General features: G+C 52.7%; 2 protein-coding genes across 4 annotated transcripts in view; one reads left to right on the top strand and one right to left on the bottom strand.

Annotated features, from left to right (window-relative positions):
- The window catches only part of NCAPD3 (non-SMC condensin II complex subunit D3), a 58,096-nt gene extending 56,292 nt beyond the window's left edge, over nucleotides 1–1,804 (top strand). For all 3 annotated transcript variants that reach the window (XM_006149961.3, XM_006149960.3, XM_027772443.1), the window contains 3 exons: nucleotides 1,364–1,438; nucleotides 1,523–1,583; nucleotides 1,674–1,804. In XM_006149961.3, coding sequence (XP_006150023.1) covers nucleotides 1,364–1,438; nucleotides 1,523–1,583; nucleotides 1,674–1,782 — 245 coding nt within the window. In that variant the 3' untranslated portion in view covers nucleotides 1,783–1,804. The remainder of the gene's footprint in view (nucleotides 1–1,363; nucleotides 1,439–1,522; nucleotides 1,584–1,673) is intronic.
- Nucleotides 1,805–4,331: 2,527 nt separating this feature from the next.
- JAM3 (junctional adhesion molecule 3) overlaps nucleotides 4,332–13,236 on the bottom strand; it is a 13,995-nt gene continuing 5,090 nt past the window's right edge. The window contains exons 4-9 of the mRNA XM_027772448.1: nucleotides 10,702–10,854; nucleotides 10,035–10,237; nucleotides 8,812–8,911; nucleotides 6,047–6,176; nucleotides 5,907–5,961; nucleotides 4,332–5,574 (exon numbers count right to left, since the gene is read on the bottom strand). Of these exons, the coding sequence (XP_027628249.1) occupies nucleotides 5,539–5,574; nucleotides 5,907–5,961; nucleotides 6,047–6,176; nucleotides 8,812–8,911; nucleotides 10,035–10,237; nucleotides 10,702–10,854 (677 nt within the window). The 3' untranslated portion in view covers nucleotides 4,332–5,538. The remainder of the gene's footprint in view (nucleotides 5,575–5,906; nucleotides 5,962–6,046; nucleotides 6,177–8,811; nucleotides 8,912–10,034; nucleotides 10,238–10,701; nucleotides 10,855–13,236) is intronic.

Raw genomic sequence — 13,236 nt, 5'->3', positions numbered from 1 at the left:
GATGGCCACGCCGCAATCCCTTCTCCTCCATTCTCCTCTCAGGATCTTGGGCACGCACACACTCACGCCCTGCGTGAGTTTAAGCCACTGGGTCCAGGACTCAAGCCACAGTTGACTACGTGGGAGTCCAGTGACATAGCCATTACACTATCGGCAAGTCCCCAGTTTTAACTGAGCATCTGGGGAGAGTCCGAGCAAGTCCCTATGTAAGCCATCGTCAGGCAGCTGAGATGCCCTGCCCCTGGTTCCGACAGAGCTCTCTGGGCCTGACAGCCACGGCCCAGGTGCGTCTGAGATGCAGTCTGCACCATTGGGGCCCAGGGGAATGCAGCCGCTGCACAGCTCAAGCCGGGCCTCAGCACAGCCTGGGCGTGTGCTCCGTCCCCGGGAAGTGTGCTCCTAGGGTTCATGTGGGCTGCGCTGCACCACCAGGAGGGGGTCTCGGCACCAAGAGGGCATGTGATAGCCAGATGGTGGCAGGCCAGGTCGGGCCCGAGGAGCTGTGTGTGCAGACACGGTGTGACAGGCCAGGCCTGCATGAGGACGGTGAATCGAACCTGTGGCCCACAGCATGTGTGGCAAGTGAGCTCATAAAGGTGGCTAAGGGTGCTTCACAGGCTGTCCATGGAGCCTAAGCCACTGGGGCACCTGGGCACGGCTCCAGTGACAACAGGATACAGGCTGACTGAGGACAGTGGTCGCAAACTTTTCTTGAGGACTTGCCTACCAGGTGCTACGTAAAGCACTTTCTGTAAATATCTCACTAATCCTGACAGCTCCCCTGGGAGGCAGGCATGTTTTTATCCCCATTTTAGACATCAGGCAACTTAAGGTTCCTCAAGTAGCTGCTGGCAAGTGAGACAGAGGAGGCCCGAGCCTACCTCGCCTGTCTGTGCCCTCCACCCTGTGCTCTCCTGGCTCCAATGGGTGACCCCAAAGAGGGGAAGTCCTGGGGGACGCACCGGGAGAGGCCAAGGCTAGGGCGAGGTGGACCCAGATGGCCCTGGTGGGGCAGGAGACCGTGGCAGGCGGTCCTTGTCCCTGCCTCCCTGGTGCCTCTGCTCTAGGTGGGCCACTGTTTGGCTGGACTGTGGAAGGGACAACTGAGGAGCCAGGCATCCTTGGGGAGCTGTGCAGGGTACAGGAGGTGGGGGCAGGGAGCAGGGCATCCATGCATGAGTGGTCAGTGGAGCACTCAGGCCAGCAGAGCAGCCCAAGGAGGGCCATGGTCAGAGAAGGGGTGGAGCGTGCCCGGGAGGAAGGAGCCCCAGCATGCCCTGTCCTGGGGCAGGTGCAGGGCCTGGCTAAGCTGCCCAAGCCGTCTTTGGCCGGCCGTGTTCACGTGGGTTTCTGCCTTTCCCAGACACCATCGCAGACGTCACGTTTGGAGCAGGGGTCAGCTACATAGGGACACCGCACGCTGCTCGGCCGGTCAGAGGCAAGTTCTCGGTTTCTTTCTTGTCTGAACGTTGGCTGCCTTTAAGTTCTGGGAAAGCTGAGTTTGCGTCTGGCTTCCTTTCAGAGAAAACGGGAGCCCAGAGTGAAGGAAACGACATTTTATGCTTATCGTTGCCCGATAAACCGTAAGTTCACCAGATGTGCCTCTCAAGTAAGCGTCTTGTCAGTTCGGCTGTTTCCATTCAGTTCCAGAATGCTGTACCTTTCTCCCCTAGACCCCCCCAGCCGAAGCCATGGAACGTGAAGTCCCCGGTTAGGAGCGAAGGCAACACAGCCTCCAGCAGGCGGTCCCTCCGAAAGGCCCCCCTGAAAACAGCCAACTGAGATGCTGCCTTCCAGCACCGAGCGGGGAAGCCGCCCGAGGAGGCGCTCGGGTCTGTGTGGGAAGCAGAGGGCCCTGCCCTGTCCCCCGGAACGACATTGGTCACGTATTGCCAAAGATTGTGCTTAGGGTCCCAGCACTCCTCCTCCACCTGTGTGGGTGGCTAGCAGGTGGCATGCTGGTTAGGGCACTGGACTCTCACGAGGCTGACCACAGTTCGAGTGCCAGACCTGGCAGCTTGTTTTCTCTCTCTCTCTCTCCCCACCACGCACGTACCCTACAGCAAATTTTAAAAAACAGTAATAAAATTAATTCTTGAAAAAAAATCTGTAGAATAACGGAATTGTCAGATTTAGATTTTCTTATTTTAAACTTAAGCTATTTAATATACGTGTATTCAAATCTGTTCAGACAAGCTGTGATTTGTTTTTTCAAGCCTCTATTAGCTTGTTTGATTCTGTATATACATATTTTCCCATATCTAAAGACAAAATTTTAATTGTAATATTTTGTTATTTATAAGTGCAGATTTAAAAAAACTGTACAGCTTTCTACAGTGAAGTAATAAAGATTAAACCTGAAGTACTGCATCCTACTGTTCAACACAATCTTTGTTTTTAGAACAGGACTTTAACTGGTAGTCATTTTAATGTTACGTGAAATGTGTAGGAAGAATGAAACCAAATCTTTCCTTTTAGGCAAAAAATGATCCTATTGTCTAGATGAAGGTCGGTTCGCCTGCCTGTGCCCCATACCAAAGCCATCTGCCACCTGGCCAGACCTCTCCTACGTGAACGTGGTTCTGGCCTGGCCCTGTGGCACGGTGGCAAGGCCCTGCGTGCAGGGAGCCGGGTCCAGCATGGCTGAATTCTGGCCCCAGCAGCTTGAACACACACCAGGTACGTGTGTGTGGGTGCCCAGACTCCTCGTGGATGGAGGAGAGGGATGATGGCGGGCCCCGTGCCCCGCCGAGGGCACTTGTCCCAACAGTGCGCGCATGCCAACCTCAACCATTAAAAAAGCCCAAGCCAAACACTGCTCCTGCTCAGCGCCGAGGCCAGTTTGTTGATAGGTCTGAGCAGAGCCTCTGGTGGCATCAGCAGAGAAACCGAAGATGCTGTCTGTCCAACGCTGCGCAGAAAGGAACAGCAGGTGCGTTAAATGCCCGCTCCGCAGGAGTACAGACACCGTGTGGGAGGTGTCTGGGGAGGGGCTGCTGTGCCCTCCCCATGGAGCTGAGACACACGGACCTGTCCCTGGTTGCACCTGCAGAACGGGCCTCCCTGTGCAGGTGCTGCTGTCCCAGGCCAGCCCACCCCGGCCAGGGCACGTGCCCAATAAGGCGTGCCCGGGAGAAGAGGGGTGCCCGGGAGAAGAGGGAAGCCCAACGCGGCAGCAAGGAGGAATGACACAGTGGGGTTTTTTTTTTAAAGCTTTTATAAATGTTGAACAAATACCAAAATTACAGGTGTGTTAGTACAAGTTGAACATCTACGTGCAGCAAATCCACAGCAAGGCCAGTGACAGGCACACAGGCCTCGGTTCACGTCCCCTCACCTGAGGGTTACTGGCAGGCTGCCTTCCCGACTCCACCTCTCACGTCTCCCCTGGTCTGGCCCGCTCCCACGGCACTGGGGTAGAAGGCTGGCTTGTGAGAGGAGGGGCCGGCGAGGAGGAGGCCTGGATGGGGGAGCAAGCCCTTCCTACCCAGAGGAGGCAGCGCTGAAGGGACCGGCTCAGGATGAGAGGGACCAGCGGGTGCCTGCCGCCCTGGCTGTGCTCATGGTGAGTGCACACGACCTCCAGAGGAAAGCAACTCGAGTCTCGGGTCTTCATCTCAAATGAACCACCTGTCCAAGCCTAAAAATTCAGATACTGAGCTGAGTCACAGGGACTGGTCTACATAAAGCCACCCCGTGGCACACGGAGGGACCAGGTGCTCCTTTGTGAAGCTCTTGCTTCAAACCACTTCCCATCCTGAGTCTAACGCACAATGGAGTCAAGGCCAGGAGCGTCTCGTGAAGAACAAAGGCCTTTGGGTGATGTGTCTAATGTCCCCGCACAAAGTGAGCACTGTCTCGGGTAGGTAAAGGCTTTCCATCGGAATCAGGAACCTGCTTTGGACTCCGGCACTCTCCCCCCACCCAGCGCGCACCTGGCTACACCACCTACCATGCTTCAAAAGGCTGGACCGGTGCCGCCACGCGGCAGGGGCTGAAGTGGGGCGCAGGACCTGCGGTGGCTGGGTGCTTTCTTCCTGGCCTGGCAGAACAGTGGGGTTCTTTCTCTGATAAAAAATACTGTAGCTGACAGATCGGGTTTCAAAATGCCTCTGGCCCTAGACAGCCTTCAACTACACAGGCAAAATGAGCTTAAAAACAAACCGCAGTAGCTTTATTCTGTGAGCCACCCAACACCGACAGGGCTGCCGCAGCAGCGCGAAGGCAGGGCACGGGTGGGGGCACGGGCCTTCTGGAGGCATCCGCCTTAGGACTGTCTGCAGCGAGCCAAGCCCCACATGGCACATAAGTGACACTTAACCTAATCAGGACACAAAGCCGTGGGAAGAGCCTGGGAGACACAAACGGGCATCCAGCCTGACGCAGAGTGGCGGTGTCCGGCTGGCCTGGGAGCGGACCACCGTGGCCATTGCATGCTCTTGGGGCCTCTGGGTGGTCTTTGGGCACAGGCAGTTCTGAGCTCAGGAAGACAAGCGAGAGCTAACCTGCGTTCCTCAGGTGTCTACTCCAGAGGCACGAACGCATTTCAACACTGCTTGACTGGGATTTTTAGAAAGGCTTCCAGAGCAACCATGGTCTGACACCTCGTGGCCCGGGTCCTCACATGGGAGAGGGTGCGTCCTAGAGGGCCTCCCTGGCAGCTTTCCTCGGGGAAAATCCTCTGAGTTATTTATGTCTTCCAATTTAACTCTAGAAGCTTGGAACATCTACCTTAAGTTGTACTTTAAAAAAAAAAAATAGGTTATTTACCATTGTATGACAATATATTTACAGTTTAAATAGAATTTTTTTTCAATAATCAAAATACATCTTTAGCAAAAATTTAGAGTGTAAAATTTTATAAAAACAAACAGGACCCATAGAAAAGCTTATTTCAGTAACCTTTCAGATTCAGCTGAATACGAAGGTTCACCTTAAATCTTGGCTCCCTCTTGGAATGCAGAGCTCCCAGGTAAGAAGACCCCTCTTCCAATGAGCTATTCACCTTCCTGATTTGGTTATTTCTGTAAGATGTTGACTCAAAAAGATTCTCCAAGGTGGACATGACACTGCCCAACAGAGCCTGAAGGGCAGCCAGGGTGGGGACCAGCGGACCAGGTGGTATCACACCAGAGCCGTTTCGAACCCACCGTCACAGCTGCGGCCCAGCCCAGGCCCCTCACTGGCCGCTGCCTGTCCTGGCGGAGGAGCACAGCGGCAGGTCAGCTGCCTCCAGAGAGTTGCCAAGCATGGTCTAAGGTCGCCCTAATACTTGTGTGGGAACCGGCCGGAGGCAGGCTGGGATCCAGCTTCCTGGGCTCATCTGGTTCCCTTCCCGGCGGCGACCGTGCCCAGCGTGGGGAAGACAGTCTACGGCGTGGCTTGTTAAGGAGTGAGAAAGGAGGAGCGGTCGACTTTGGCCAGAACGAAAAGCTTCTGCACGAGCGTCTGCTCTGTCCGGCGGCTCGGCTCACGCTGCGCCCGGCGGCAGGTCCTGAGAGAGGTATTTGCATGTGCTGTCAGCCCCGCCACCGGGTCTCAGATCACAAACGAAGACTTGTGTCTGAAGTTGCCCTGTGAAGAAGCCAAGAGAGTCTGAACAACTCGGGGACCTCGTGGGCGGCAAGGAAGAAAACACTGCTCAGACCCAGTGTGGACTAACCAGGTCCCCAAGGAGGGAATTAGGGGCAAAACTACAAACAAAACGTTTTTAAAAGTTCCCTCTGGGCTTGCCAGGTGTGGCCTGTCCGTGTTTGCACGTCCCAGGAAGGGCTAAAGGCTCGAGGTCTGCGAGGGGACAGACACCTTCAGCGGGGCCCACGTGGCTTCCTGGGGAGTGCTGTTTTCCCTGCCAGCTACACCTGGCTCCGGGTTTCGTCAGGCCCGCTCTCTTCTGCCCCCCTTACCTCCTCGTCTGTCCTGATATAGCTGACTCCATCCAGCTTCCCAGGGGTCTTGTAACTGTCAGCAGAAGAGGGCAGAGTCACACGCCTACCCCAACACCAGCTCTTTTCCCACGCGGCTTTTTCATGCAAGCCGGGCTCACCTTTCCCCCTCCTGTTTGCTGCTGATGAAGTAGCCACGTCTGTACGCACAGCAGATGCCCAGCGTTATCAGCAACAGCACGACCAGGACGACCAGGACCCCCCCGATGATCCCACCGATGTTGAGGTCATCTAAGCAAAGGAGGTGAGGGAAGAGGTGACGCACGCTCTCCAGTCTAAGGTCCTGCCTCCGCCCTTCCGCCCTCTTGCCCCTTTGCCCCTGTGCAGACCCCAGCCAGGAGAGAGAAGTGAGAACCTTCCACCTTCCCGTCGACTCCCCACAGAACACCAGAACCCACTGGACCGTAAAGACTGAGGTGTCAAATACAGCTACGTTTTAAATACTGTATTAAAAGGGGCTAGGCATCATATCAAAGGCTTAAAACCCTCTGGGACACCTGCAAGTACTGTAAGGGGAAGTGGTTATAAGGGTAGAATTAGGAGCAAGGAGTCCTAAGGAAGAAAACCCGTTTTCAGAGACTTCTTTGGTTACAGGTTATTTGGGGCAGGGAAGTTACTTTCTCTTTGGTTTTTAAGTATTTCTTTATTTTTAAATTTTGCCAGAGAGACACAGAGAGGGAAAGGTAGAAAGCACCCTCCATGGAGAATGGCCACAATCCCATCTCCATCGCTCCCTCCTCTTGGGATTCTGGGAACACACGCACAGCACTGGAGTGTTTTTAAGCCACCAGGCCTGAGACCTGAGCCACACGGCTGGCCACGCGGGACCTAGCCACCCTAGCCACCGCTCCACATGCTGGCCTGGAGGCTACTTTCAAGCCTTCCTTAAAAGTAACAATACAAAGTGAGAACTCGACCCTTCATGCTGCATGCCTGTCTACAGAGCCCGTACTGGGAATCCCCGGGCCCCTTCTCATTCTTATATACCGGCAAAGACACTTGGTCTTTCCATGTGGGACTCCAGTGGCTATTTCTTTTCTACAAATAAAAATGCATGGAAAAATGTATAGGGAATTGACAAAAACTAGCTAGTTAGAAGTTCATAAAATACCTGACTCTAGTGTATTAGTTCTTAAATGTGAGTGTACAGTTAAAAATTAATTTTTAAAAATTTTGAGATATTTTTGTTATAGGGCACATGTGCTTACTGGAGAGACAGAGACAGACAGAAAGTGAGACATCACTCCCTACAGTTGGGGCTGGGGGGTAGCCACGCCACAATCCCTTCTCCTCCATTCTCTCAGGATTTTGGGTGCACATGCACCCAGTGTGAACTTCAAGCCACCAGGACCAGGACTCAAACCGCTGCCAATCATGTGGAATTCAGTGCCTTACCCAATATGCCACTTACTGGCCCCTACATTTTTATTTTATAAAGTTCATTTCCAAGGTTATCCTTAAAGATTCAGTATAGGGGGCCAGCAGGTGGCATGGTGGTTAAGGAACTGGATTCCCTTAAACCATGGTTTAAGTCCTGGACCTGGTGGCTTGCTTTCTCATTTTCTCTTTCTCTCTCTCTGGTCAAATTTTAAAAATAATAGTAATAAATAAAACTAAATAATTCTTTTTTTAAAAAAAGATTCCATATAGCTCCAGAGCAAAACTCAGAAAAATTCCTCAAGGAGATGACCCTGAGCAGTCTCCCAATAGCATGATGAGCAGGCTCGCTGGGAATGCGGGCGGCTGGGCTGGGCTGGGCCCCATGGGGAACAGTGGTCCCGAACACTTCTGTCATCAGGCACCTTTGGAAAACACTGCTCTGAACGTGGTTGCAGACACAGAGGAGGCACGGATTCAAAGAGTTCCCCACATATCAGTACACCCTATCTGTCCCCATCCTCCCCCCAACACTGCCCCTTTTAGAACCAGTGTGCTAGAGGAAACATCATCGCAAACAGGGTGGAGTTAATTATCGGGGCTACAGTTCTGCGGAATGGTTATGACTGGCTAGATTTATGGAGACCTCACACAACCCGACCTTCTGATAATTCTGCCAATTACCAAAGAAATGGAGTTGGCTGAGCCGGGTGCAAGTGCCGTGACTGGCTGTGCTTTCAGGCCTGGTTCCGTGGACTCGGCGTTCTCCCCTCTCCCTCAGTATCCCCGGTAGATTTGGTGGATTCTAGTCAGCTCCCAGAGAGAGCGGACCCATGGCAGAACAGTCCTCTACACAGGCAGGCAGTAATTAAACGTATTCCTGGGGCCAGCAGATGGCATAGCAGTTACCTCACTGGACTCCCACATGGCTGACCACGGTTCAAGTTCCAGACCCAGTGGCTTGAAACACACCAGGCACATGTGCATGTGTGCCCAAGATCCCAGGAGGAGAATGGAGCAGAAGGGACTGCGTGTGGCCGCCACTGCCACCCCCCCACCCCCAGGGCGGTTTCTCACTTTCTTTCTTTCATTCATTCATTCATTCATTCATTTATTTATTTATGGAGAGGTTTTCGCTATAGGGCACGTGCGCTCGCCAGACAGAGAGAGACAGAGAGACAGAAAGCGAGAAATCACCCTCCAGGGGGGATGGTCACGCCGCAATCCCTTCTCCATTTTCCTCTCAGGATCTTGGGCACGCACGCACATGCGCTGGTGTGAGATTTAAGGCACCGGGTCCAGGATGCGAACCACGGTCCTACGTAGGAGTCCAGCGACATAGCCATTACGCTAACTACTGGTTCCCCTCACTTTCCTTCTCACTGTCTCTCCCCATGGCAAGCACATCACCCTAGGGCCAAAACCTCTTAAAAAAAAAAAAATCATCCCTTCCCCGTCTTCCAGGCGGACCCTTTCAAAAGGAACTCACAGACTTCCATCTCCTGCTCCTCACACTTGGCCGTGCCTGCATCATTGGCAGCAATGCAGTAATACCGCCCGGAATCCTCCTTGTGAACAGCACTGAACACCTGTTTCCAGAGACAGTAACACGTAAACAATCAGATCAGTCAACAGAGCGGGCAGACCCCTATGGGGACTGCGAGCCGAGGCTCTCACAAGGTTCTACCCTGTGCTTCGGGCTACTCTGGTCTCTCAGGCCTCATCCGGGTCCCTCCCCAAAGAGATGCCAAAGCTTGGCAACATCCAGAACGCAATGCAGGGCCCCTGACAGTGATGCTCCTTGGGCAGCACCTCAGCAGAGGGAATGCAGAAGACCCTGTATAAACTCACCAACCGAGATGCACCTCCCCGAAACCTAACTGTGGTGACGGCCTGGTGTGCTTGGCTGGCCAGCTCGGTCTGGTCTTCTGCAAGACTGATCTTATTTCCAGCTCCCAAGCCACCCACCTCCCACCACTGAGTTAATCTGACGCAAATTCCATCATGTTTTATCCATAAAAAACACCTCAGCATGCCTCTCTAAGGTAAGAACTGCTAAAAACCGTAACCACGGGACCAGCAGATGGCATAATGGTTACATCGCTGGACTCAGGCATGGCCAACCACAGTGAGTCCTAGGCCCAGTGGCTTGAAATTCATGCCAGGCGCCATCTGTGTGCATGTCAAAAATCCCAAGTGGAGAATGGAGAAGGGACTGCGGCCTGGCCATTTCTCCTACAATGATTTCTTCTTTCTGTCTCTCTCTCTCTGCCTCTCCGGCAAGCATACATGCCCTATAGCAAAAAAAAGAAAAAAAAGGAAAAATATTTCTTGAAAAAAAAAAAACAACCCTATAACCACCACACCATTATCATGCCTAGAGCAATTAACAGTTGCTTGGTGTCACCAAATCTCCAGTCAGTCATCGGAGTTCTCTCATCGTGATGTTTACAGCTGACTGACCAAGTCAGGACCCCAACAATGCCGCCCATCACATTCCCACGAACACTGGCTTCTGCTCAAGTTTCTCTGAATCTACAGCTCCCCCTTTACCTCAGCTCCCTAGAACTCACTGGAGTACAAACGGGGGGAGCCGCCTTTCCTGTGGAATCTCCAACATTCTGCCTTTTCAGCTCCTGTCTTATAGTTTGTCTCCTAGTAACTATTCTTTCTACAAGCATCTCCATCCTCACTTGCTGGCGGAGATCTTACCAGAGTGCCTGTTTCAGAGTTTAAGAGGAAAGAGGAATTTCGAAATCGTGGGTTGGCTCTGGAGTCGGTCGGCAGGGGCACGCTGTTGCGGTACCAGCTGTAGTGTGGCCGGGGGTAACCCTCGCTCTCCTGGCAGTACAGGGTTGCCGTCTTGCCCACAGGCACAGCCTTCGGTACTCTGCAGGTGGGGGTGACCGGCTTCACTGCAGAAAAGACACGGTTAGTATTTAAAATCTCAGCAACACGACTCTTCTTACCAAAGCCGACCATAGGTAGCCCCAAGGACAGCCGCCCAGGGTCTCACACCGCTCGGTTTTCACGGTCACAACTGCAGTCTGATCCTCAGCCACTGTGGCCTGCCCTGGGGCTCTGTCCACCCCACGCATACTCCCACTGACCCTACCACCCTCTCCAAGAGGGAGCTGTGAATGGTGAAGTGTGTCTAGCACCTGCTGCAGAGCTTGGCTTGCTCGTACCCCTTCTCAATGTCCACCCCAACCCAGGCAGTCTCGCACTCGGATGTTTCCCTTCCCCAAACCCCATGATTCCCTTGGGGATGCAGCTCTGGAAGGAAAGAAACCAAAATAAACCGTAAGCTGTTTTATTCTCTAGCTGAAATTCCCGGAACCTGAAGGGGGCAAGGCGTTTCAGCCTTGTCGCGTCGTACCTTGCACTGCTAACTCAACAGCAATCTCGTCAACCTCTTTGCGGTCACCTCGAGCAACCACCTCACAGCGGTAAAGGGCCGAGTCTCTACGCGTCACGTTCCAGATCTTCAGAGAACTTTGGCCCAGTAGTTCTGCCCGGCCTGCCAGGTCTCCTACAGAAAAGAAGGTGCGAGGGACTCAAACTCTCACAGATGTCTTTGCCACTGGAAGAGGGTCCTGTGGGGACCAGAATCTGATGTCACAATAAGAAGACCACAGGTTGGTTTCTCTTTATTTCCAGTAACAGAAGTGGACACCTTGAGAACAGGAACCAAGACCTGTCCCTGTTTGTAACCTCAGCATGAGAAGTAGGACCCAGTGTATAAGAGGCACTTGTCACATCTACCTGTTAGAAAAGCCATCTCCTAGTCACCATTCTCAGGAGGGGTTCCCCATTAAAATAAAAAGCAACATTACCAACAACCAATATTCCAAAAAGGGTGCTGAGGAAACCAGATCTCCATATGCAAAAGCATAAAGCTGAACCCCTACTGACTCCATATACAACGAAGACCTGCTGTGAGAGTCAAGCCACGAAACTCTTAGAATAGGAAAAAACCTAGGCATAAACTCTTCACTGATCCTGGATTAGGCAATGGCTTCTTAGACACAATACCCAAAGCACAAGCACACACACTCACAAACAATTATACTGGGCTGCATCACAATTTAAAATGGAGGCTGGCAGGTGGCATGGTGGTTAAGGGCGCTGGACTCCCACATGACTAACTGCAGTTCGAGCCTCGGCCCTTGCTTTCTCACTTTCTCTCCTTCTATCTCCCTCTGGTCAAATAAAAATAAAATAAATGAATAAATAAATACAATTAAATAAAAATAATTCTTTAGAAAAAAATTTTAAATGTACTTCGAAGGACACAAACAGGAGGACAGTCACAGAACAGGAGAAATACCCGCAGAGCACAGGCCTGGCGAACGGCTGTCTTCAGGGTGTGTTACTGCATCGACGACTCGACAGACCCAGAGCCTAATTAAAACTGGACCGAAGGGGCCAGGTGGTGCTGTGTGGTGGCACAGCTGGACCCATGTGCATGAGGTCCTGGGTTTTAGACCCGGGCCTGGGCCAGTGCTCACGCCTGTTATCCAGGGGTGTACTGCAGAACGGGGACCTAGTTGGGGATTCCTGTTGGTTTCACTCATGGAAAAAGTAAACTTTAAAAAGAAAAAAAAAAAAATAGACGTAAGATTGGATTAGATATTTCTCCAGGTAAAAAACATACAAGTGACCAACTGGCATGTGAAGCCATGCTCACCCTCGCTGGTCCTGGGACACAAGCCAGACTACACTGGGATGTGACCGTGTGCCCACTATGACAGTAGACACCAGGGTCAGAAGGTGACCAGTGTCAGGGACAATGGGGAGTAACTGCCGAGGGAAATGTAAAATGGTGAAGCTGCTTTAGAAAAGCTTGTCAGTTTCTTAAAAAGTGGAATATGCAGTTCCCAAGTGACCATACTTGGTCGCTCACCCCAGGGAAATAAGTCGTGCTCGCATGGGCCCTGGGCACGGGCATGAATGTTCGCAGCAGCGTTACCAGCAACAGCCACGACATGCAGGTGGTCCACACGCACTCGGCGGGCGAAGCGTGAAACGAGGCAGTGTTACCCACCACAGAACGTGGGTCAGCCACAAGAAGGAATGCCATGCTGGTGCCAGCCGCACTCGGTGAACCTGGCAACCTGCTAAGTGAGGCCAGCATGGAGCACCACAGATGAAGATCCATTTACCAGAAGTGCCAGGACGGACACGTCCACAGACACAGCAAGTAGACTCGGGCCTGCTGGGGTCTCCTTAGGGGCTAACAGAAGTGTTTTAGAACGTGGGAGTGGTGGTGGCCGCACCACTGCAGGTGCACCTAACAGCCACTGCGCTGCACGCTGTACAGGGGGAGACTGACGCTACAGGGGTTCCAGCTTAATGGAAGTCTAAAATGCATAAACAGACAACGCAACTCCTCCACAGATGCATGAAGAACCTGGAGAACGACAAACTGGGGAAGGAGGCAGGAGAAAAACACACCCGACAGCAGAAACTATTCCTGACGAAACCGGGTAAAAACAGGAAGATGCGATGACAGAGGAAGACTTGGAGGCATCTTCCAGTGACAGGGTTTGCTATATGGCTGCCATCTATACAGCAAAGAGAATTCCTCCCTATGGGCCAGTCGGTGTGTGGAGGTTAAGGTGGCTGGACTTCACATGGCTGACTGCAAGGTTGAGCCCCAGACCCCATGCACACGTGAGAGGAGAGTGGAGAAGAGATTGCAGCATGCCCCCCGCCAGGGGAGCTTTCTCTCTCTTCCCCCTCCCTCTGTCTCTCTAGCAACACTTGTGCTCTACAGCCGAACTGTAAGAGTAAGTAACATCAGGGACCAGCAGGTGGCGTGGTGGTTAAGACGCTGGGCATTCCCACATGGCTGACCAGGGTTCAAGTCCTGGACCTGGTGGCTTACTTTCTCACTTTCTCTCTCTCTCTC

This window comes from Tupaia chinensis, unplaced genomic scaffold, assembly GCF_000334495.1.
Source record: "Tupaia chinensis unplaced genomic scaffold, TupChi_1.0 Scaffold000274_1, whole genome shotgun sequence".
Taxonomy (NCBI): domain Eukaryota; kingdom Metazoa; phylum Chordata; class Mammalia; order Scandentia; family Tupaiidae; genus Tupaia; species Tupaia belangeri.
This window is presented reverse-complemented; position numbering and strand designations above follow the sequence as displayed.